At 50.8% G+C, this 23,443-nt stretch overlaps 1 protein-coding gene across 2 annotated transcripts in view; it reads left to right on the top strand.

Moving 5' to 3' along the window:
• The window catches only part of ZFHX3 (zinc finger homeobox 3), a 121,716-nt gene that overhangs the window by 68,969 nt on the left and 29,304 nt on the right, over positions 1 to 23,443 (top strand). Inside the window, exon 5 of one of the 2 annotated variants that reach the window (XM_015639870.3) lies at positions 23,162 to 23,266. In XM_015639870.3, coding sequence (XP_015495356.1) covers positions 23,162 to 23,266 — 105 coding nt within the window. Of the gene's footprint in view, positions 1 to 23,158; positions 23,267 to 23,443 lie in introns of both variants that reach the window. The other variant, XM_015639869.3, reaches the window with a different exon arrangement.

Below are 23,443 nucleotides of genomic sequence, written 5' to 3'. Positions count from 1 at the left end.
CTGTGTGTACCTGCTCTGTGTGTACCTGCTCTGTGTGTACCTCCTCGCTGCTGTGTGCAAGCATGTAAGAGAGAGCAGTGCTGTCTGGAGACGGTGAGGAGATATTTGCTTGTGTAGATGCATCTCAATCTGTTGGAAGAGAGCTCTGATCACACCTTAATTAGTCCTCTAACAATCTGCAAAGGTCAGTGCCAATTGCCTGTTCATTTACATTTGTAATTGTGATGGTTCTTGATTGCACATTAGTTGCAACTCACTCCCTCCCACCCTGCAGAAGCGCAGGCAGCCTGAGCAGCCGCTCCAGGGACACGGGGACGTTTGTCCCTGCCTGTGCCAGCCCCTCAGCCCTCCCCAAAAACTGGGTGTCTTTTGGGGAAGAGCTTTAGGATCTGACCTTCACTTCCAGTAAAGGGATGACAAAGTTGTTGGCAGGGAAATTATATGGACATCAGACAGGAAACCCAATCCTCCTTGAACTGGATAATTAAAGACAATTAAACTTTTCTGCTTGCTTTGAGAAGTGTGCTCATTACACAGGGATGGGGGGACAGCTGGAAGTTGAGCTGTTTTGTTGATCAGAGAGAACACAGCTTCAGGGAAGGGGGTATTGTCCTCTCAGGGTATTTTTGGACATCTCTTGCTGTGGTATCTGGGCTGCTGCCACTGCAGATGGCAGCCCCTTGCTCCAGCAGCATCTGTGTAATGTTACCCATAAGCTAATTGATTTTTAATGGTGAGGGTTTAGAGAAGAAAAAAGTGAAGAAAGAGTGACCATAATAAAAACCAAAATGTTCTCAAGATGTTGGATGAATGCACTTACAGCTCATTAGATAATGACAGAAACAAATGTGAAACAACCTGCATGGAATTTTCATTCTGACTTTGGAAGTGTTTCTTTCATCCCAGAAGGCCTCAAGCAGCACACCCCTCTCTGCAGCTCGGGCAGCCGTGCACAGGGTCATTGGCCAGAGTGGGATTTGTGCTCTGTGTCCAGCACGTGGTGTCCCTGCTGTCCCCATCGCATTCCCCTCCATGTGCCCCCATGTAGGTGGGGCTGTTGGGCCCCCTCTGCTCAGCCTGTGTCCCCCTGGGCAAGTGCTGGTCACACTTAACATGTTTCCTCCTTTACCTGACTCCTGACTCCTCCTGTTTTCCACCTCTGCTCTCCCTTTCCATAGTGTTTTTGTGTGGGAGGAGCAGGAGGCCTTTGCCCATTCCCCCCACTGTTTGGGACAGACATCCTGTAGGTGTCTTTCAGGTGTCCATGCTCCTTGCCTGCACCAGCCTCTCCCCACCTCACTGCCAGAGGACAGTCCCTGTGGTGCCGTGCTGTCCCAGCAATCCTTCTCATTGCTGCCAGATCCTTGGCAATCATCTCCTTCCAGCACAGGGTTCTTGTTGGAGCCCTTGCAGGAGGAGCAGGGCTGGTGCTCTGGCAGCCCTTGCTGGACACCAAATGCTGTGACCAGCCCCTTTGTCCTGGTAGTTCTGGTCTGGGGAGGTCACATCTGCCCCTGTGGCCAGCCTTGCTGGAGCCCCCTCTGCCAGCCCACAGCAGGGGACCAGCTCCAACAGCTCCCTGCTCCAAAGAGGTGGATCACAGTTACTTTGAGGAATACCTTTACTGCAGAACTCCGCTCTGAGAACCCCTAGAAAGGTGCTGGCTCCTTGGATGGAGGGGCATGCCTCAGAGCCCCTGCTTTCCCCCTCTCTCTGCCCCACAGGCTCAGCTGCACTGTTTGTCCACATCTCCCTCTTGTTTCAGTGTTTGACCTTTTGAAGGGTTGGGAGCTGCAGACTGAAATCAGGATGTGAATCTTTAATGAAACCGAGTATGTAAACAGAGCTGTGGTACAGCCAAAGCAGTGTTCAGATGAGAAAACCCCACGTGGTTTAAAAATAGTAGTTCCCAACCTCAGAATCACAGAAATCACAGCTCAGCCTGACTCTGTCTGTACACATCACCTGGAGACAGCAGGGTGTTCATGTGGTTGCTGCACCTCTGTGCACGGAGCCTTGTGAAACACTGCGCTCCTCCCTCTCACAAGCAGTTCTGTGGCTGCCCCAGGGCTGCGAAGGCATCACCTTCAGGGGGACAGGAGCAGGTCCTTTGTGCCTGGGAGCCTGTTTGGTCAGGGTATGGCTTGCAGTGTGAGGTTTCTCTCAAAAGGGAGTCTTGATGCCAGCCCAGTCAGTTCCAAACTTGGCAGTCCTGCAGCATGTCCTAATAACTCATCTGCTTCCTCGAGACTGAGGCACTGCTCTCTGGTCCCCTCTCTACTGTCCAGGCTCTCCAGTTCTTCTCTTCCCTCCGTGGCCATTTCCTGCTTAGGGAACTGTGACCAGCCCATCTGTAAAATGAAGCAAATGGTGAAGAAAAGGGGAGGGCATCTTCCACAAAAGCCTCCTGTGTGGGAGCCATCAGGTTATTTTCCCACCTTTAAGAGTGGGCGACCATGCAAGGCATTTTTCCTTCGCCATCATCAAGCATGGAGTAATTATTAATGGAGTTTGTTACAGCAGGGGTGTGAGATGTGCCTTTGGGGTCCATTTTTCATGATAGCAGACTCTTTGCTTCCAGTAGAACTTTAAGACTTTTGAAGTAAAAGTTGATGGTGACAAATTACATTTCTCCCTGCTTAAAATAAATTTAGTGGGATCTGATGTCCTCCACTTGGTCTCCATTAAAGACAGTGTGGTCATTCTTAACAATGCCTGTCGGTCTCCAACTTCTGCTGGAGGTAATGGAGGGTTTCAGAAAGAAATCACCAGTTTGCTTTGTAATCTCTCTCCAGTTTTTCATGGGACTTGATTTCACACAGCAATTAAAAACGTACCAAAGCAGATCAACTGTGTGGTGCCTGCAGGAGAAGAGCACACGGAGTCCATGCTACAGCATCTGCCAGTCAAAGCCACTCTGCAGCTCTGGCACTTCTGATGATGCTGCACTTACATGTCTGAAATGTGTGGCCCTTGCAGAGGGCTGGGAAGTAATTTCCAGGCTTGTCTTTGATTGACACATTTAATAATCTGCCAACCCACGTTACAGCCTGATCTCCTGTGTGCAAACACCAAGTGCTGCCCAGCTTCATCCCCATCTCTTGGGCTTTTTACCTCTCACTGTCCAAAACTTGATACTGCCTTTTCCGTATGTGATCTCTAACCCCTGAGGCAGCAGCCTGCACAGCTTTGTTTCCAAAGTGTTGCATGTAAATGCAGCCAAGCCATCAGTATGTGCAGGGTCAGAGCTGGGCGAGCAGCACGGGGGCGTTGGGGACCCTGTCAGGTGCACCCGGCCTCTGTGTCCTGCAGCTGGGGGTGTGCAGCAGCTCTGTTGTCACAGGTGGAAATCCCTTCCTGAGACACAGGGAGTGAGACGAGGGATTGTCCTGTTTTGAGAAAACACTCACCCATGGTGCATAGCATATGTGGCCTAGCAGCAGAGGCAAACAGCCCTGGGCAATGTGTGTATTGCGCTGATTGATTGCAGTTCCCTACACTGCAGCAGTTCTGATCTCCCTGCCAACCCCACCAACAGCCCCCACATGCAGGATTATCTCTTGTTTTCCAAGATCTTGTGTCACATGTGTTCATTTAGAGGACAGTGTGTTGCCTTCCCCTTTGTTGTTCTGCTGAACCTTGGAATTCTTTCATTTTTTTAATGGATTGAATGGCTTCAGGACCTTTTACCTTTCCAGCAAGCTCCTAACAGAATTGCAGTATTTCTGGCAAGGTCTCTACACTGGGGGCCGTCCCAAGGCCAGGCAGATGTCAGAGTCTCTCCTCCATGGCTGGGCAGAGAGACAGGGGGAAGCTTTTGGTTCTGCTTTAGTTTCACATTGCTTTAATGGTCATTGAAATCCAGCAAAGGTGTTTCCGGCAGCCGTGGATCAGGGTGGCTGCACTCAGTTGGCTCCTTCAGAAGGCCTGAGGACATGAGGAGGATCCTGCAGTTTGAGTAACTCCTAGCAGTCTTTTCTATCCTGGTATTGCCCTGTAACATAACTTCTGTCCGTTCCCTCCTTGCATCCTTTCTCCCACCTAAATTTCAGAGAACCCCATTCCCATCCCAGCATCATCTCTGTCCTTTTCCATTTGGGACCCCATGGGGCTGTTGAGGTATGGCTCTACAGAATGCAGGGATAAAATTGGTTCTCTTTAATATCTTGCAGAGGGAGATTTCCTTTGTTTGTTTTTTTTTTATTTTTTGGGGTTGGTTTTGAGTTTAAAGTCAAGAGCAGTTGTGCCTTAGCTCTGTTTTGACCAACCAGCAGCAAGGAGATAATCTCGAAAGGATATGAAAGGTTTAATCATTTTAATTTTGCTTTTATTAAAGTTGGTTGTGACTTTTTTCCTGTGCCCCTGGTAAAGGGGGGCGGTGACAGAAGCCTACCCAAAGCCTCAAGCATCTGAGGTTGATGAAGCGGCAGCGGGAGGCGCCTGCGGAAGGAAGCGCCGGCTGGGGAGGCACGCGGCTGCAGCACCAGGAATCCCAGAAACTCCATCCCACTCCTGCCACCACTTGTCCTGGGGAGCTCATGGCTTTCATTAAGCAGAAAGAGAGGAAGCTCTGACAGCTGACTTGTTCTAGAATGTTTTTCTTGTTCAACTGCATCTTAAAGCCCTTTCCACTTAGGAAAAGTAGAGGAGGAAGTATCACCAGATGCTGCAGTACAACACCATGAGGTTCCCAGTCCCTCTTCTTCTCTGCTTTTTTCTGTATTCAAGCGAACTCCAGAGCCAGACTGAAGCCCAGCTGTCAGAGCTCAGCATCTCCCTGAGCTCCATTTCTCTTGGGATCCAAGAGTGGCATCCCTGTTCCTGTGTTCCTGAAGCTCTGCTGTCAATGCCCAGTGCATGGTGCCTACTGCACCTTCAGATTCTCTTCCCTGTTCATCTTTTCCCCTTTCTCCTGCTCAGATTTAGAATAGGGAACTCTTCTCCTGAGGACTTGGTGGGGTTTGTTGCAGTGGTGCAGGTCTCTCCCTGTGAGGGGTGATTCAGTAAAGCTTTGAAGACACTGCAGGTACTGCAGCGTGGTCCCAGGGTGTGTTGGAGCAGGTTAGATGTCCATGTGAGTGACATGGGATTCACACTGACAGCAAACTCAGCTCTTGGTGAAGGTCTCATCAGCATAGCCGTGCTGCTCCTGCTCAGGTGCTGTGTCTGACCCAACCCCTTGCTTTGATCTTCTGGTGACATGAAGTAAATGAAACCCTCCAAAACCTTAGACACGTGCTCCAGCAGCTGTTCCTCCACTTCTAGCCCTGATTAATGATGTTTCCTTCACAGACTGTGTTGCAGCAGCTCATATCCAGCACCTGCCCACAGGTCTGACTCTTGTAGCCATTGCTGTGCTTCTGTTTTCTCCCTTGCTGTGCTACTGGGCTTCAAATTAAATATCTGTGGAATGAACATGCCACCTCCTGTGTTCCCAGGTTAATGAGTTGAGAGAGGTGCCTGGCTGCTGTGCTGTTCTTGGTGTATCAGTTTGGAGTTTTCTTTTGTTCCACTGTTGGCCTGAACTGAGGGGGGCTGGAGCTTCAGCACAGAGTTCTGATGGTACCTCAGTACCTTTTCCCTGCTGACATGCCCAGTGACACCCTGGCTGGGGACAGTGGCAGAAAGGAAAGGTCAGTCACGTTCAGCTGGGCACAGGCTTTGTGTTCAGAGTCAGCAAGGATGTTTGACTGGTTTGTAAGTAAGCAGTGGAGCAGGGTGAGGCCTGGAGCAGCACACTGATGTGCCTTCCTGTTTGGAAGGTGGGTTTGAAGCCTGCTGGCACCGAACATGCCCATTTGGAGTTACAGGCTTCATTGTCCTGTGCAAAAGATCCATTTGTTTATAAAAGCTGATACAAGTCTACAGGGTCATGCTCAGCACTTCCAGAGAATGTCCTTGCACCTTCCCCTCTTCAGGGAATATCCTTGCAGGGCATAAGCTCCTTTCCTGCCTTGTCCCTGCCATGGCTCTCTCATAGTTTATTCTGCTGCAGGAGCATGTGTGATGGTCTTTAACTGACAGGACTGAAGGAGGAGCCCCCCTGCTACCCAAACCTTGCCATGCAAACCTAGTGCACTGCCCAAAATGAAAAAGAGCTTTGAGACCTTTGTTCAGAGGAGACATTATGAGAATAGTGTTCTCCTCCATCTCTGATCTGTAAGTTGTAGATTTAATTGCAAGATATACAGCTTGGGTTCTGAGTTGGATTCCTTTATTTCTGTACGAGCCATAGGCAAAATGAGATTCCATACATTGTCAGGGGGATGATTTGTGAAAGAAGGTTCTGCAGCAGCTGGCTCAGGCTGGCAGTGACCCCTGGCCTGGCCCGCTCCAGCATTCCCAGTGCTGTGCTGTGCATGTTGGACCTCTCTCCTGTGTCCCTGCTCTGGTCCTCGGTTTGCCCTGTACTTCTGAAATGCACTTGTGTCCTGTCCCTTCTGCAAGGTCTGTTGATCCTCTGGTGATGACATTAACATCCTCCAGAACTGCCTGGGAAGGAGCTACCACATGCATTTATTTTTCCACTAAAACTCTTAAGATTGGCTAATAATGTGCCTGTCAGCACCAGTGTCCTGCCTGCTCTGACTGCTTCAGAGGGAAATCTGGGCACCTGCAAACAAATAATAACCTACCCAAATCGAGGTCTCATCCTTGTTCCTACTGAAATTCAGCTCATGCCCTTAAGCAAGAGGGTTTCTCTTTCTTCCAGATACTCAGTTTGCTTTTCCGAGTTGCACATCTCAATGCCTTTGCCATATATTCTGTTTTGACCTCAGTGATTTCTTGAGGCCACAAGTTCCGAAGGTTAATTGGGAGCTGTATGAGAAATTATTATCCGTATTTGCTTCCAATTTGCATTTTTCTCCCTTTTCCTCCTCAGTCCTTCCAGGAGTGGCGAGTGAGAGAAGCAGTGTTGGTCTGACTCTACTGAGCCTTCATTTGGATCCTCCTGTGAAGGCCACCTTCAGCTCTGAGCCATCTCCATCTCTGTACTTCCTCCTACACCTGTTCAGGCTTTTCATTCATGTGTGGGCACTTCATTAAATAAATAGCAGTCATTTGGGTTTTTTGGTTCTGTTCTACACATGTGCTTTCTCCCCTGTCAATGTGTGAGGCATAGGTTTCCACTGGCCTGCAGGGATGTGCTGACCTCTCCGCACGGTGCTCCCCGGACATCCCCACTCAGTGCCCTCCCAGCCTGGGGCCCCAAACCCCTAAATCTCAATGTTGCTGTGGGATGATGCGTGTGGGGCCCTGCATGGCCCCCACCATCACTCCCCAGGGTTAGGGCACCCCCGGGGCACAGCCCGATGTGACTTCCCACCTCTGCCTTCACCTTCTCTGGGAACGGCTCTTGCATTTCGTTACCAATTAAGCTGAAGCATTTCTGGCCTTTTCCATCCCCCTTTCATGGTGATGAAGGCTGAATTAGGGCTGAGTGTTTGGGATTGTTCCTTGGCCTCCACTGCTACTTTGCTGCCTCCTTTGTGGCCAAACAATGGGATTAATTTGGCCTTTGCCAGCCGTGCTCAGCGCCAGCCGCTCCACTTTGCTTGCAGCCACCTCTCCTTTGCACAGCACCTAGCCCTGGCTCCTCCTGTTCCCTCTGTGTGTGGTGAGGAGGGTCACTCACGGTTTGTTTTGTGTTGGTCTGGCAGGGTCAGGGGCCTGCTGGTCTCCTGTGCTCCCCAGGACCTGTCAGGCAGGATGAGCACCCGTCTCTGGTGAGCCCCGTGCGGGCAGCAGCCCCTTCCTTCTGCACAAATTGGCAAGGACTAACCTTGTCATATCCAGCGCGGCGCTCACGGGCGCCTGCCTCCGAGGGGTAATCATGCAGGCATAAATTCGGAAAGTTGCTAAGCTATGAGCAGTCTTATGAGCATTAAAAGTGTCCTCTTTGCCAGAAAGGTCATTCATAACTTGGCTGCGCCGCTGATGTACAGTCAGTGATATTGATTGATTAATGTATAAAAAGCACCAAATCCATTTGCTTCTGTGAAAGAGAATAAAGTGCAGTCGACTCTCTCTTTATTTTCACCTCATCCTTTTGTTTGAAGGGCGTTTTTTTTTTTCTCTTTTTGTTTTGCCAGCTAGGTTTAAGGGGGTTACAAAAAGCCAGTTTCTGCCAAGTAATGCGTTCACAAAGGGAACATTGATTCACATCAGTGTCGCTTGAATTACCCTTAAAGGTTTGCCAAGGAGTTGTTCTTATATTAACCTTCTGTTCATCAAAGACAAAATAAATAAATAAGTCATAAAATCAGCTTCACTGCCCGTGCTGGAGTTGGATGCAAAACAGGAATTTCTCGTATTTGGAATTTGTGCTCCAGGTGCTGCACCTTGGCCCCTCTCCCCAGACTCTTGGCCTTTTCCCTCCTGCAAAGCTGTTCCCCCAAGGCCCCAGTCTGAGCTGGGAAAGGTGTTGATGGTTTTAGGGAGGGGGGCTCCTGCAGGGGGGGAGCATTTTTGGAAGGATGTTGTATAAAAGTTCATTTAATCACTGCAAGCACAACTAGAATGATTTCTGCCCAGGTCAACCCACCCTGGCCAGGGTTGGCATTCTTCTCATTCACCCAAGGTCTTGTTTGTCTTTCTGGACTTATTTGGCCACTGGTAATTAATTTAGTGTTGTTCTCATTTTCCTCTAGTTAATTTTGGAATGGAAGGTACATTGGTGCCCATGGAGCTTTTTGCAGCAACATCTCACCTTTGTCTGGGTGCAGCAGCATTGTCCGTGTCCATCCCAAAGTGCCCTTGCCCCCTGTGCGGGCAGCAGGTGTCTGTTCCTTTGGTAGGATGTCTTGCCCCTGAGTCCCAGAGATGGCTGTCCTCTGCAGCAGGGCCTCTGTTGCTTTTTCTCACTGCTGGTTAACCAAAGCTCTGCATTTTCACTCAGACCATGTTCCAAAACTGTGCAGTGCTGTTTAGTGACATTTCTTCTCTAGAGTGGGAATTTCTACGGCTTCGCTTGGCATGTCAGGCAGCTGTGCCTATCAGTCTTATCCAGCAAACACAGAGCTTGGAAAACAACTTCCCATGGAAACATCTGTGCACAAGGTGTCCCCACCTGACTTTCACAGCCCACCATCCCCAACACAAGAGCCCATGGCAGCCCTTGGGTTCCCTATGTCATTTCCAATGACCTGAGCCATCCCACCACAAGGGATGCCCTCACTTTGGCTTCCAGCCTGATTGCATCTGGGGTTCCTCGGCTCCCAAAGCACTGGCTGGAGCCACAGAGGAGCTCAGCTCCTGAGTTCTGCTGAGACCTGTGGAAGTGCTGTGCTGGCTGCGGCATGAGCAGCCTGACGTGCCCATGGTCACATACACCAGTGCTGTTCTGGTTTGCCTCAGGGGTGCTGTTCTGATGGTGTTCTGCAGTAGGGCATGAGCCCTCAGGCACCTCAGGTTCCACCAACCTCCTCAGTGCTTTCATTCCAGCGTCTTACTGGTGAAGAACGATGGGATTACCCTGCCAGCTGTGAGGGTGCTTGCTGGGTGAACGCCAAAAATGGCAGTGTGCAGGATCCCTGCAGGATGTTCCTCCCACGCTGTGTCTCTGTCCCCTTTGCCTGTGTGGTGCATGTGCTGTGGTGTGTCCTGGACCTTGTGCTGCCTGTTCCACATCTCCAAGGGGCAAAGCCCCAAACCCAGGCACGGCTGACAGCACGGCTTGGCACCTCGCACACCCAGGGAAAGCCTTTGCCCGTGTGACTGGTGTACAATCCAGAAGGAGAATCATCCTATTTTTTAATCTTTTTCTCCGATTGTGGGAGCACTGCAGCCGGCCGAGGCCCCCTCCCCCTCTGGCGAGGCAGTGAGGATTGGATCAGATGATACGGAGTGTGCATGCTGAGAATGAATCCATTTTCTCTCCTCCATCTCCCCAGAATAAATTAGAATTTGCCTGATTTAATAAAATGGCTTCATCTCTCTGCCATCTTTTCTATCTCCCATGCGTTTCATCCCCGCCCCCACTGCAGAAGAATAGATGTCGCCTGTCGGGTCCTGCGTGGGGCCAGTGAGCCGGCGAGTGGGGCTAGCGCTGTGCCTGCCCAAGGGTCTGGCCAGGACAGCCCAGGATTTGTCCCTGTGTCTCCATTTCCTTATTGTCCAAGGCAGTGGCTGTAATTGCCGTTGAGGTCAGTGTAATTTACTGTCCATCTGTCGTAAACCTGCCCTCGCCAGGGATGTGACTGCCATGCAGAGTGCTGGGGGACAGGGAGGGGCTGGCACAGGGGCTGCACAGCCCGGATTTGCCCCGATGCTCTGTAAGTAGTGTGTGTGTGAGTGTAGAGCGGGGCTGGGTGCTGCCACAGACCCCGAGGAGGGGGCCAAATTTAGGTGGTTTTACTACAGCCAAAGCCTTTTCTCTTGCCTGGATCTGGTGCTTTAATTCCTGTTTCCTAGGCTGATTTTTTCCTTTCCGTTCTGACACTAATTGCACCAGGCGCGTTGGGAGTGGCGGCTGCTGAGTGGTACCAGCTAAATGTTAAGAAAGGTTTTAAAAACAGACTGAACTCTTCCTTAATGAGGCTCAATCGTGCTCTCCTCCGGGTGGTTTTGTTTTGCTGATCTGTCAGTTTTTCGAAGATTTAATTGCACTTTTTTCATATTAGTCTTTGAAATGGGGCTAAGCAGCTTTCTCTAAAATGCAACACAAAAAGCAGAGATGCTTCCCTATTTTCTTGCTTTGCTTTCATCACTCCAGGATCATCATCTGCCACTGGCACACCTGGGACCCCACAGTAGAAAAGAATAAAATATGTGAGAGCACAAGTGAGGGGCAGGCTGCACTGCTGAGGTGGCCTCACAACTGGAAACCCTTGCCAGAGGTTCCCGTTGCCTCCTGGCTCCTCTGGCTGTCTCCAGTTGGGTCACTACTCATGCTAATCCTAGAACACTTTCCAATCCCAATGCTGGATTTGAAGGGAGAAGTAGGAGGCAAAGGCCAAACTGGCTTGTCCAATGTAGCTCATTTCCTGCAGAAATGAGTCAGAACCAAGCAGTGCTACTACAACACTCTGGAAATGGTCATAGCCTCCTAGAGCAGCACAGCTTGGCAGAGCCTCTGGAGGCCCCTGAGCCCAGGGCCTGCTCAGACAGGCTGGCCAGAGCTGTCTCTGCTGGGGTCTGAAGGATCTCCAAGGTGTGGAGACCCACCCACCCTTTGTGAGTCCCAGTGTCCAGCTGCTGCAGCGCTGGGAGCCCAGGGCAGGGGATGCCAAACAGATGATGTTGGGATGGGAGGAGGCAGGAGAGAGCAGGCAGATGTATCTGTGAGGCTATTATCTTTATGGCATAGAGAAAACATGTTTGAAGCAATCAGCATGGAATTCTTAATGGCTTCACTTCCTCGTGCTCTCCTCACGGGACAGGTTGCAGAGCAGCCGGGGCTGTGCAAGCGCCGCCCCGCCACGCACTGCCTTTAACCAGGGCTTTGTTTTGCAGAGATGCACAAAGCTGCTGCTGAGTTTCCTGAGGATGCTGATGAACAACAGAGCAGTGAGAGCTCCAAGTCACCCTGCAGTGACTCTCCTTCCTTAGCCTGAAGTTTATTTTTATGTCTCTTTGCAATTACATTTATTTTATCCACTTTTTCTTCCATTCCTCTAGCTTTGTTTCTTTTCCTCTTTCTTCTTTTTTCATGTTTATCCCTTAAATATTTCAGTCTCTTATTTCTAATCTCAGCCTAATGAAGCCTGTTTTCTTTTCTTGTTCTGATGTGTGCCTGCCTCCTCATGAGCCCCCAGCACACCTCTCGTGAGGATGTAAAACCTAAGAACCAGATCTTTGAGATTTCAAAATAAAATAAAGGTAAACTCTGCTTTAAAAACACTTTAGCAGGAAAGCCAGGCTAATTGTAAATCAATGAGTCTTAAAATGCAGCATTGATCTCCAGTTAGAAGTTTGAAGGGGAAAGCAGTAATTACTGTACTGAAGGTAGATTTTTTTTTTCTCTTAGCAAGTTCTGGGCAGAAGGAAGGCTCATTAAGGCAGCACTTCAGAATCTGAGTAATTAGTTTAAAAAGTACTTTTGTGGTGTTATTCCCATGGCTAGAAATTATTGGAGTCCTCACAGATTTATAGTTCTGCTCTGATAAAGTTTGATTTATTATTGTGTTTGGTGGGGAAGTTCCTTCCTACACAGTCACTTGGGTGAAGATCCAGAGTGGGGATCAGGCCAGGAAGAATTGCTGTGGGTACATGGGGCCTCTTGCCAGCAGGGGAACCTCAGCCTGGTAGGATGGGATTTGAGCTCTGTGTGAGCATACTCTGGCCAACATCCCAAAAGAAAACAGAACAAACATCTGGAAGTCAGAACAGAGGCTCTCACTCCTCGTGAACATCATTGGCCTCCTGTCCGGTTACCTGCAAGCCCCTTCTTGCTCATGGGGGGAACAGCTCAGATCTCTCAGTCTCTGTCACACCATGAGCAGCTCTGTGCTGCTTCACTGGGCATCCCCTGTGCCACCCTCCTCAGGACTGGTCTGCCAAGACTGGCAGGCTCACATAAGCCCGTGGCATTTCTCCATGGGTTTTCCAGCTAATTCCTCCCATGAGCAGTGTGATTGTACTCTCCTTTTCCAGGTTGAGGAAGAGGAAGTGGCTGCAGTCACCACCTGGGATGTGGGTGCAGCCTTATGTGATATTGTCTGGGTTTACTCAGGGGGGTGGGATAGGGCAGAAGTATCCAGGGCTTGTTGTTCCTTGACAAAATGATGCTAATTTGGGGAACTGACCCTGGAATTTGCATTAATCCATGTGCAAGGAGGGCTTTGTGGCGTGGCTGGTGAGCCCATCTGTCCTTGGGGAGCAGCTTTGTGCTCCTGCCAATCTCCCCAGTGTGTTCAATTGGGATAGTTGCACAGTCTGACTTGTCAATCCTGTACCTCTGGCTGTGGCTGTTCCTACTCGCCAGACTCGATAAATATTTTCACAGAAATGATTCAGTTTGCAGGGACTGTCATAGATCTGATTCTGCAGGGGAGGAAAGGGGAAGGTCTCTGGAGGCAGAAAACCCTTGTGTGGCAGAAAGCCTGCTGGGAAGTCAGCTCAAGAAGAATTAGAAACCCTTTAAATAAATGCTTACTTGACATGACTCTGTCTCCCCCAGTCTAACAAGCAGGGAAGCGATGGCAGCCGCTGGCCAGAAATTGATTGCATTAATTGATATGCCAATAAGAGAGCTTGTTACATCCGCCATTGGTTAGGAGGCCGGCTAACAAGTCCCGCTGATCAATGGAACCAATAAAGATTTCATCCATTAATGAGCAACATGGTAATTAATGTTATCCATAAACCAATTAGCCTGGGTAGCTAATGTGCTGGTTAGCACAGTGAGTGGTGGAGCCGTGGGTGGGCACAGGCCGGCTGGTGCACAGGGGACATCACCTCCCCTGCAGGAAGGAGACATGATCACCTCTCTGGTGTGGAGGGGACATCCCCTCTCCAGTGCAACCACAGGGCTTGGAGCAGCACTCCCGAAGCGAGGGAGCTGGGTGGGTGGCTGGTGGCATAGGTCACATTGCTGGGAAGGGGTGTGCTTCTCTAGATTTTCGAGGTATTTTCAGTTATTTCTTTCACTTCTTGGAACCTTTGCGTAACACACGGGCACCTTTCCCACTTCTATGTTTTTGAAGAGTCTCAGGTTTCCTAACTTGTGTTCCATTGTGTAAGGCATCATTTGAGTTCTTGTCCCTGGGAAGCTGCTGGAACCCCTGAACCCACTGCCGATTGCAGATGCTGCTGTGCACAGCCCTGCACTGGGCTTTCCCATGCCACCAGTACCAGTCACAATGTTAACACAGGTAACACGGTGGGTAGGTTGAAGGCTGCTGCCTAAATCCACTTGCCAGGGGCTTGCCCCAAGTGCCAGCACCACTGTGGCATCAGGACTGTCCATGGAGATCAGGACAGGAGGTGCAGGAGCATCCCTAGGCCCTGGGCAGCATCAGTCCCACAGGCTGCACTGTGGAGTTACCTTGGATTGTTGGATATTGACCCTGGGAGACCCCTTGTGGATTCCCTAATTGAAAATTAATACCAGATCGATGCCATGGGCAATTTGCATATTGATCATAAACAACTTTGAAGGCACCAAGTGTGTGTTGAATCGATAGTCTCTCGAGCAGGCTGCAGGGAGTGTCCCTGTGCCTCGGAGGTTCAGAGGGGGTGCTGGGGCAGGGATGGCTTGTGCCAGGCTGGGGCACAGCACAGAGCTCACAGCCTTTTCCTGTGGCTCCCTCTGGATGGGAAAGGAGGGGATGGGCTGTTTGTTTACTTATTTTAAACCAAATGGCCACAGCCCAGAGGTATCCCAGAGAGCAGGGGACATCACCCTGTCCTGGGCACACAGCCCTCCCTCTGCACCTGCCACATGCAGCCTGACACTTTCAATAGAGGTTTCCAAAAGCAGAGGTGCTGTTTTTCTGAGGACACCAGAAGGGAACTCAGCAGTGATATTTCCCTGGCATTTTCATCTTACATTTGCTCTGTGAGGGTGGTATTTAGACCCTTCCCTGTCTGCTCGGGACATTTGCTGGTTATTTCAGAACGGTTTCGGGCTGAGGGGAAAATGTACTTTATATCAAATGCAAATAGAACCCCAAAATCTTAATCTGAAAATCTGTAATTCATCCTTGGAAGTTTCTGGCACAGAGAGATTCCTGTGGGCATGGTCATAAAGCAGTGGACAGCCACTGCATTACCTGCCCCTCCACACACACGTGCAACACCTTGGACCTGTCAGGGGAGCCACCTCTGGCCTGGCTATAGACAGAGCACAGGGAGCAGAGAGAGGGCAGGACTGGAAACCCACATCCCAAAGTTGGCACTTGTTTTAGGAGCGGCCGGCAGCTCCGGGAAGTCGCTGTGCATCTGATTAGCGCGTTACAGGGCTTTCATTGACTTGGCTGTGCTGCGCTGATGAACTGAGGCTGGGGACAAGCGCCTGTAATTGAGAGAAATAAATTCTTATCACAGGCCTCTGCTGGAGTCACCACCTGTGCATGCGCCCTGCTCCAGGTTCCAGGAGTGGATCCAGTCCCCAGAGCACCTGACATGCCCTTGTTAGTGGGAAGGAGCCAGGCTCGGGGGCTGCAGGCACCAAGCACCATCCCGGGGTGGCTGAAGGGTTTTGTCTGCCTAGTCCACCGGCATGGCCCACCTGGTGCTGCCTCCCTGCTTGGCCACAGGCTGGCAGCTTGAGAGCCATCAGTACCTTCACGTGTCTCACTGGGAGCTGCTCTGTGCTCTTCCTTTTTTCTTGATCCTCTGTGTTTCACTTGGGAGCTTGAGCAGCCATACTCTGTTGTTACCTGAGGTTTGATGACAACTGGAAGATCCTTCCTTGGTGTGTGTCAGGGGACATGGACATCACAGGGGAAAGGGTTTTGTGATGCTGCAGAAAAAATAAGAATGAGCATATAGTTTCCTTGAAAAGAAACCCATCTGCTGCTTTAAATTAAAGGGGAGAAAAAAAAGAAGTGCAGGGTCAGCAGGCCTCTGCAGCTCATTGTGGTATGAGGCCGCGGTGGGCGGCCTGTCCCCACTGCAGTGGGGCTGTGCTGGCTTCCCCCGGCTGCTCGCAGCCCCTGTGATTGTGCCCGTTCCCGGGGCCGTGGACGTGCTGCCTCCGTGGGTGTGTGTGGGGAGGTGAGTGGAAAGGCTTCACTTGACATTCCCTGACCTCCTGGTGCAGCTGAGTGCTGGAGAGCCAGCGCTGAAATTGCAGTCGCTTTCAATTACCCGAAGCCAAGAGAGTGGAGAAAAAGGGGCTGTTGGCTCCAGGAAGCTGAAGTCGCTGCTGCTGAAAGCTCGTTAGTACAAGGAGAAAAGCAATTACTGACGTTTTGCCAGTGCCACTAACCCAAACCCAGGGAGGAACAACCCAGGGCAGGCTGTGGCCATCCCTGCCGTGCAGGGTGATGTGGGACCTCAAGCATGCCCTCAAGGACAGCTCCATGGCTGCGGAGCTGTGGGGTGTCCCCCCCTCCCTGTTCTCCTCAGCAGGTGTTTGTTGTGCATGCAAGAGCTCACTTCACTCTCCTGCAGCAGCCCCAGTGCTGTGTGGTATCAGAGAGCTCTGAGGGAGCTGGCAGAGGGGTGATGGTGTGGGAGTGAACACTCGGCAGGCTTTCGACTGACAGGACTGGCAGTGGGGCTCTGTCTTCGAGGGGCTGTCTCACCGCCATGGCCTCCCTTGTTCTGCAGTGAAGTGAGACCATGACCATTCACACCAAAAACTTTGGTACTGCAGCTCTGCCAGGCCGTTTGTTCTGCCTAATGGACCTGCACAGGTATTGCCCTTGCGGCACCGAAGTGTCTGTCCAGCCTGCTGTGTGTATTTGCCCCGTCCTTCTCAGGGCTCCTGGGCTTGCTCAGCCCCTAACTCTGAAGTGTTCTGCTCCCCTGCCCTGCATCAGCCCCACCACTGCCCTCCACTGCCCCATGTCTGTCTTGGGAACTTGGGCTACAGCGGGCTGCTGGGATATTTTAATTGTCTGTAAACCAGGGCACTGCAGTTACGGCTTTCCCAAGTTTTTAGCTGAGCTTGAAAGAACTCCAAACATGCTGAGATTCGGAAACAGCTGGGGAGGGGCAGAAAGAGGGTCAGCAAGACATTAATTAACTTTTCCTTGGAGTAATACCATGGAGAGGGAGACCAGAGTAGGAGTTGTATATTTTTTAAAAAATTAAACAGAAAGAGGACATTTTAGTGTTTCATTTAAGTGTGGTTTGTGAGGATGATGGGTTAAGGTTGTGGGGAGCTCTCCTGTGCATATTCAGCCCCTAAGGCTAAACATGAATTAATTATAGCTCATTTTTGTTATAGTTACAATGTTCTCAAGATGTACCTTGCTGCAAAGTTGCTAAAGTTGGCTATTAACTTCAGCTTGGCATAGGCACTGGTTTTGTTTGTGGATCTCCATGGTTTTTCTGAAGCGAGCCTATATTCCCAGTGAGCACAAATCATCTCTTGCTCTGCTGGCACAGTCTGCTGAAGGCCTGCAGTGCTCTTCTACCAAGGAACAAGCGACAGGATGAGGGGAAACGGGAGGTTTAGGTCATGTATTGGGAAAATTCCTTCTTGGAAAGGGCTGCCCAGCCCTGGTACAGGCTACCCAGGGCAGTGGTAGAGTTGCCGTCCTTGGCAGGATTTAAAGCCTATGTGGATGTGGTACTTGGGGACCTGAGGCAGTGGAAGCCTTGACAGTGCTGGAGGAAGAGTGGGACTCAATCATCTTAAAGGGCTTTTCCAGCCCTAAGGGGGTTCCATGATTCTACAAAACCTACCATTGTCTGCTCGAGTAGTTTCCACCATGTGTCTTGAGCAGAAGGCTAGGGTTGCTTTCCCTCGTAAAGTGGGGCTGGGCACCTATTCCCCAGGCATCTTTCCTGTGCTCCTGCCTTGTCACCTCTGCCATCCAACTCCTCCATCCTCTTCCTCCCATGGGTGCCCTTTGTCTTTGGACCCTTGTCCTGCAGGTCTCGGTATGGCGACCGCTCCGTCCTCTCCCTGCAGACCTGGAGCTGGAGCTGGGCTCTTTTGTCTTGCCGTTTGATCTGTGTTTGTGTTTTTGCATGCATCTCCTTTCCAGCTGATTCCAGTTTGGAGCTAGGTTAAACTGTGCAAAATACTGTTTAAAAGAAAAAGAGAAAGGAACTTGTCAAGATGCATTTGTTAGATCACATTTAAAATGAAACAGAATTGAAGGTAGTTTTTGTCCAAGAAAGGGGAGGCTGAAAAGCCGTCAAGCCGCAGGAGAAAGCCCCTCCTTTGTTGTCCTCCTGACATTGAAGTGTAATTTTTCATGGTTATTTGGACTGGAAAATGGGGGGAAAGGGAGAGATGGGCTTGCGATTATTTCCCATAAATGACAACACAATCACATCACGCTCCACTACAAACATGCTCAAGGAATTTGCCTTTTTTTTATGTTTCATGTGTGAAAATAACAGCAACCTTTCTAGTCCTACTGAAATTAAATGGGGTAAGTCTCTGTTGGGTTTCTCTGGCTTAAAATACAGCCCAGTTTGCAAAAAACATGGACAGCCTTGTTTGCAGGGAGTGGGGGACTGGTGATGCTCTCCCAGGGAAGGGGTTCTTGGTTGTGCATGCTCCATCCCTGGGTGTGTTCAAGGCCAGGTTTGATGGGGCTTGAAGCATCCTGGTCTAGTGGAGGGTGTCCCTGCTTATGTCAGGGGTTTGGAACAAGATGGTTTTGAAGGTCCCTCCCAAGCCAAAACAATTCTGTGACTCTCTGATGTCTGTGTCAGCTGAGCATGCCATAGTCAGCAGTTTGTGTTTGTCAGTGGAAGCTGCAGAGATGCTCTGGCCACGCTCTGGAGTGGAGCTCTCTGGGAAATAAGTGTCATTAAGCCAAGGTACATGCAGTATTATATTGCTTTCCTGCAGCTCTTTGTCAGGTGGGACTCATCCACCAGCTTTGCATCCAGGCTGGAGCTCCGTGGCATTCCTCTCATAACCTCACTTAGTGCTGCCTTTGCACTGCTTGGAGCCCTGCTTTTCCTTTCAGGAAAGCAGTAGGGATGAACAGGCTGATGTAGGGTAATCCCGTTAGGAGCTGGCACAGATGGTGTTGCAGCACATACATGCATCCGGAGTGGGAGCTGAGGTCAGGCCCCCATCTGGGCTCTCTCTGTTGCCACAGCAGAGTGCACTGGGCCCATGGGCCTGGTGTGGGGTGGGACTGCCCTCCCTGTGCCTCCTGGTGACCCTTCCTGAGTCAGCTGCAGCAGACCCTGCACCGTCACCCTGGCACAGCTCGGGCACAGCTGAGCTCATCCTGGGCTTCCAGGGTGTAAGGAGGGCATCGACCCACTGTGGACCTCCCTCCTCCTCCTCCATGTGCACTCAAACCTCTCTACCCAGGGGGACTCAGGTTTGCAGCAGCTGAAAGCAGTTCAGTGTGGCTCTTGCAGGTGGGCACCCCCTGGTCTGCAGCCAGCCCTCAGCTCCCCGACAGCCGCCGGCGCTCAGGCCTGTCTTTCTGCCGGCTTTTTTGGCTACTTCCCCTGAAAAGGGGACCGTCAGAGATTCTTTTTGTTCCAAAGCAGAGACCCTATGTACAATTAAAACTTGTTTCTGGTAAACCTCATTCCAGGAAAGATGAGCTTTTAACAAAAGGCTTTTGACAGCTGCAGGGTATTTCATTTTTTTAATGCCGAATGAAAAATCAATACATTTTTCTAGGTTATACATATTCAGAACAGGCTTGATATTTCCATTATAATGGAAAATGGGTGTCTGCACATCTCGCCTGTCAGAGCTGCACCGCCACATTTTCCAAGCCACTGCTAAATATTTCAAACCTGATTTGATTGTGGTTCATGACAGCTAATGTTTCTCAGCTCTCAAGCCTGCCGGAGGGTGGAGAGGCAGCGCACGCTCTTTCCCATGCCTACATTTCCGCCACCCCAGAAATGCCCTTTATCCCTTCGGATAAGAGATCTGGGTTTGTTAAGGAAAGCCTGGCTGGCAGAAGAGGAGGTGAGAGGTCTTGAGCTGTTCAAGCTGGTCTGGATCCCATCAGCATTTGCCAACTTCTTCAGCTCCCAGACTTCCTGAGTCTGGGAAGGGACAGAGCTCAGTGGTGTGATCCTGTGCAATGGCGTGCAGCAGTTTGGGCACATTTTGGCGTGTGACTGAGTCAGAGGTTCCCTGACCTCTGCAGAAGTCAGATACTCGTGATTTTCCAGACTCTTCTGCTCTTCCCACCCCTTCCCCCCCTCCCCCCACCCCACCCTGGCTTAGTGAATGGTTTAATTTTAAATTAAAAGGAAATACTGCTCTCTAAAATGATTTATTCATGAAGGAATCAAAGACTCTGCCTAGGATTTTGTGTGGGGCAGGTGGATTGGGATGGAAGAGCAGCTCTTTTGGCTCCAGGGGCTACACTTCCTTGCTCTCAATGTTGACCTGAGCACTGGCAGTTGAAAAATTCCCTTTAAAAGTTATTCATAAAGCACCATGGACTCAGGGATGGAGCCCTGGCATGGGAACCATTGCACAGTATGTGTTGTTTCGATTTCCCAGGGACGTGATTCCCCCATACAGATCCCACAGTGACAGGTCTTGCACCTCTGAAGTCCAAACAGCATGTGCAGCTTCGGGGAGGGTCAGGTGGTAGCAAAAGGGTCATGGTGGTTTGGAAGAAAGTTCTCTACGTCTTGTTGACCATTGCTCGTTCAGCCTCAGGAGCTGGTCTCGGGGTGGTCTGCACACTCTGCTCTAGGTGGGCCCTGGGGGCATTTCATGAGTGTGGTGGTGAGCTCTGGTCGTGCACAGAGTGACTCCAGTTTGCAGTGGCAGTGGAAGCTCCTGGGGCTGTGCAGTGGATTGAGGGGAGGTGCAGACCTTTCCCTGCCAGATGTGCCGCTGACCTTGTTCTCAGAGAGGGATGGTTGGGTGCCTTCACACAGGTGTTTGCTTCCCAGACCTGCGCTGCGCCGTGGAGCTGTCTTCAGAGAGCGTGGGCACAGACCTGTCAGGAGCAGGGGCTTTGCTGCTTTCACTGTCAGTGCTGAGGGCTGCTTGGTAGAAGCTGGGTCAGACATGGGTGTGAGCAAGTTCTCAACGGGTCAGAGCCCACTGCAGCACACAGAGCCAGCTCAGGGGTGGGGTGGCTGTCCCCAGCGGGAGCACTGGCGGCTGCCACAGGCCAGACTGAGCCTGGTGAGCAGAGCAGCCTCATCTGCTGGGAGGGGATCACGAGATGGAGTTAGCGCTTCCCCCTCCCTGGGGCTCTTTGCCAGAGGCCCTGGCAGCAAGGAGCTCAGCAGGGATGGTACAAGAACCTACCCAAGCTGGTTCAGAGCCTCCCTGGGTAGATGTCTTAAGACTTTGCTCCCTTCCCATCCTGCTTTAGAAAAACCACTTTTCAGAAAAAAGACAGCTCAGGGTGGAGCAGGAGGAGGGTTTACAGCTGGATCTGCTCCTTGTCCTCTGCCCTAGCAGAGGGTGCTGAGCCAGGGGCAGTTTGTGTCCTCAGAGGGGAGCGTTCCTGGTGCTGGACTGTGGAGTGTTCATTGCAGAGATGTGGGGGCTCAGTCCACGCTGGTGGTGGGTGGACACAGAGAGCTGCAGCCCCAGCGTGCTGGGGACTTGCTGTTTGTAGCCTTGTTTTTTAATCATTTTCTCCCATTATTGGTATTCATAGCTCACATTTTTCCGGTTACTGTCAGCCTGGGCTTTCATCCATTTTAAAGAGCTATTTTTTCCCTTGTTGATGATGATGATGATGGTGTAAAGACAGATGGTGTAACTGCTTATGAATGTCCTATTTTATTCCCCTCGAACCAGACACCACACTGGAAGACACGTATTATTTCCACATGCTCAGGTTAGAGCCCAGACAGCGGCTGAGCCTGGCTCGCCCTTCCTCTTCCTCCCATGCCGATGCTGACACCTCCGGGTCGCAGCTGGGAGTGCCGCTGCACCAGGCACCCTTTGTTGTTCAGCCGGGCTGGGGGCTCTGGGCTGGGGGCTCTGGGCTGGGGGCTCTGGGCTGGGGGCTCTGGGCTGGGGCCAGGGCAGTGGTCAATGAGTTGCGGGCCATGGGCAGTGGGGTTCGTCTCCTCATGCTGTCCAGGGGGCCCTCAGAGCACCTGAGCCAGGAGAGAATGGTTAAAATAATGATTTAAATTAAATATAGGAACCCATTACCAAAGGTTTTTAATAAAACCAGCTAAAATCTGGTTCCAGAGCAGCTGCCCCAGCTGAAGGGATACCCTTGCCCTGTGTGAAGTGGTTTGAAGGCACCAATGTGGTGGGGTTGGGGTGGGGATGGTTTGTTATGTTTTTTCCCTAGAGTGGAAAAAAGATTGGAATCTTAATTTCTGAAATGTGAACCCAGCTTTTGGTTTCACAGCCCTTCTCCCAGCAAACTTGAGCACTTGGCTCACATGGCAGACTGCCCATCTCACCCCTCCACCAGTGATATGTATATTTCTACATGTTGGACACCTTTGTCAGCACTGCCACCCATCTCCCCTCTCACTCACAATATAGGCTGTCATATCCTCAAAGGCACTGCTGAGTATCTGCAAGCTGCTAATACAAATTTTTAATCTGAATTTCTAGCGCTGTCTTTGTTAGGAGGATGAGGGTTGGTGCTTGAACCCATTAGGTGGTTCAGGTAAATCTCAGGATAGCGCAGCTTTGTGGGGTTTACCATGACCAGATAATGTGAGTTAAAATTCTAAATTATCCTGCCTAAAAATGGGTATAAGGGCCTAAAACTGCCCTTTTTTGCCCAGGGGTGGGTAACCCCTGCCAGTTACAGGGACTGTACATTAATACTCTTAATAGTAAATGATAATGTGGCTGTTACACCCTGGTGTAAGGGGTCTGGCAGCCACGGTGCTCTCACTCCCAGTGTCCCACCTGACAAGGTACCTTGGAGTGGAGCTGCCCCACACCAGGCTGACACACTGTGCCCATGCTGGTGTTATGGGCTGGACCATGGTGCTCTGTGTTCTGAGCTTTCAGCACTTCACCAAGTGTTTCCTCCATGCTTTTGCACCTGCATGGTGCTGCCCAGGTTTGCAGGCTCATCCCCTTACCGGGATGAAGGCAAGACTGCTGGCAGTTCCTCTGTGCCTCATGTCTGGGCTGGGGCTGCAGCAGACCAAGCTGCTCCGAGCTTGTTCTGAGCAGGAGGGACGTCATGTGTCTGCAGTGGGCTCTTGGTGACCAGGGCCAGTACTGCACCCTGCCATTGTGTGCGAAGAGCTTGAGATGGGGATGAGGAGGAAGGATGAGGCTGAAGGTGCTGGAGTCTCCAGTCACTCCCTGATGCTTCTGTAACCCCTGACGAGGCTGAGTAGAACTTTATTTTGTAGATAACCATGTTATTTATTATGTTGTTGATGTCACTGTACATGGCACCTTAGGGGACCTCAGTAGCTCCAGGTGGTAGAAGTAGATGAGGTTCTTCATTTTGTCTTCATCTCTCATCTCTTTACAGTTTCTGTCTTGACAAATAAGCAGGTGTGTTGGGAGGGTGCTGGGTGATGTAGGTACCTGCCACCCAACTCTTGTGTGCAGCCTTAGCTGCTGCTTTCTCACTGCCTATTGTTCTGTTCTGCCTTCCATGTCCGTGTCACACCTTCTGCTCTTCTGTTTCAGAAGAACCCAGTGAAGATGTGGAAGGGCCCAGTGAAACAGCTGGTGATGTCGAGGAGCCTGCCAAGGAGCAAGAGAGTGGAGGGGACAAGGACCAGAGTAAATGGACAGGTATGATTCTGTGATTTAGCAGAGGTGGTGTTTGGTTGGCTTTTTTTTAAAGCCAGGAACGGGAGGTGTTAAAAACAGTGGTCCACAAAACCCTTTTTAGCTGAGTACAACATGTCAGTGGCAGTGTGACGTAAGTGTCATCCTCTGTGAAGGCTTTAGGTGTAGCTTCTTGTCATA

The sequence above is a fragment of the Parus major genome, chromosome 11 (genome assembly GCF_001522545.3).
Source record: "Parus major isolate Abel chromosome 11, Parus_major1.1, whole genome shotgun sequence".
Taxonomy (NCBI): domain Eukaryota; kingdom Metazoa; phylum Chordata; class Aves; order Passeriformes; family Paridae; genus Parus; species Parus major.
Note: the sequence above shows the minus strand (reverse complement) of the source record. Positions and strands in the feature narration are given on the sequence as shown.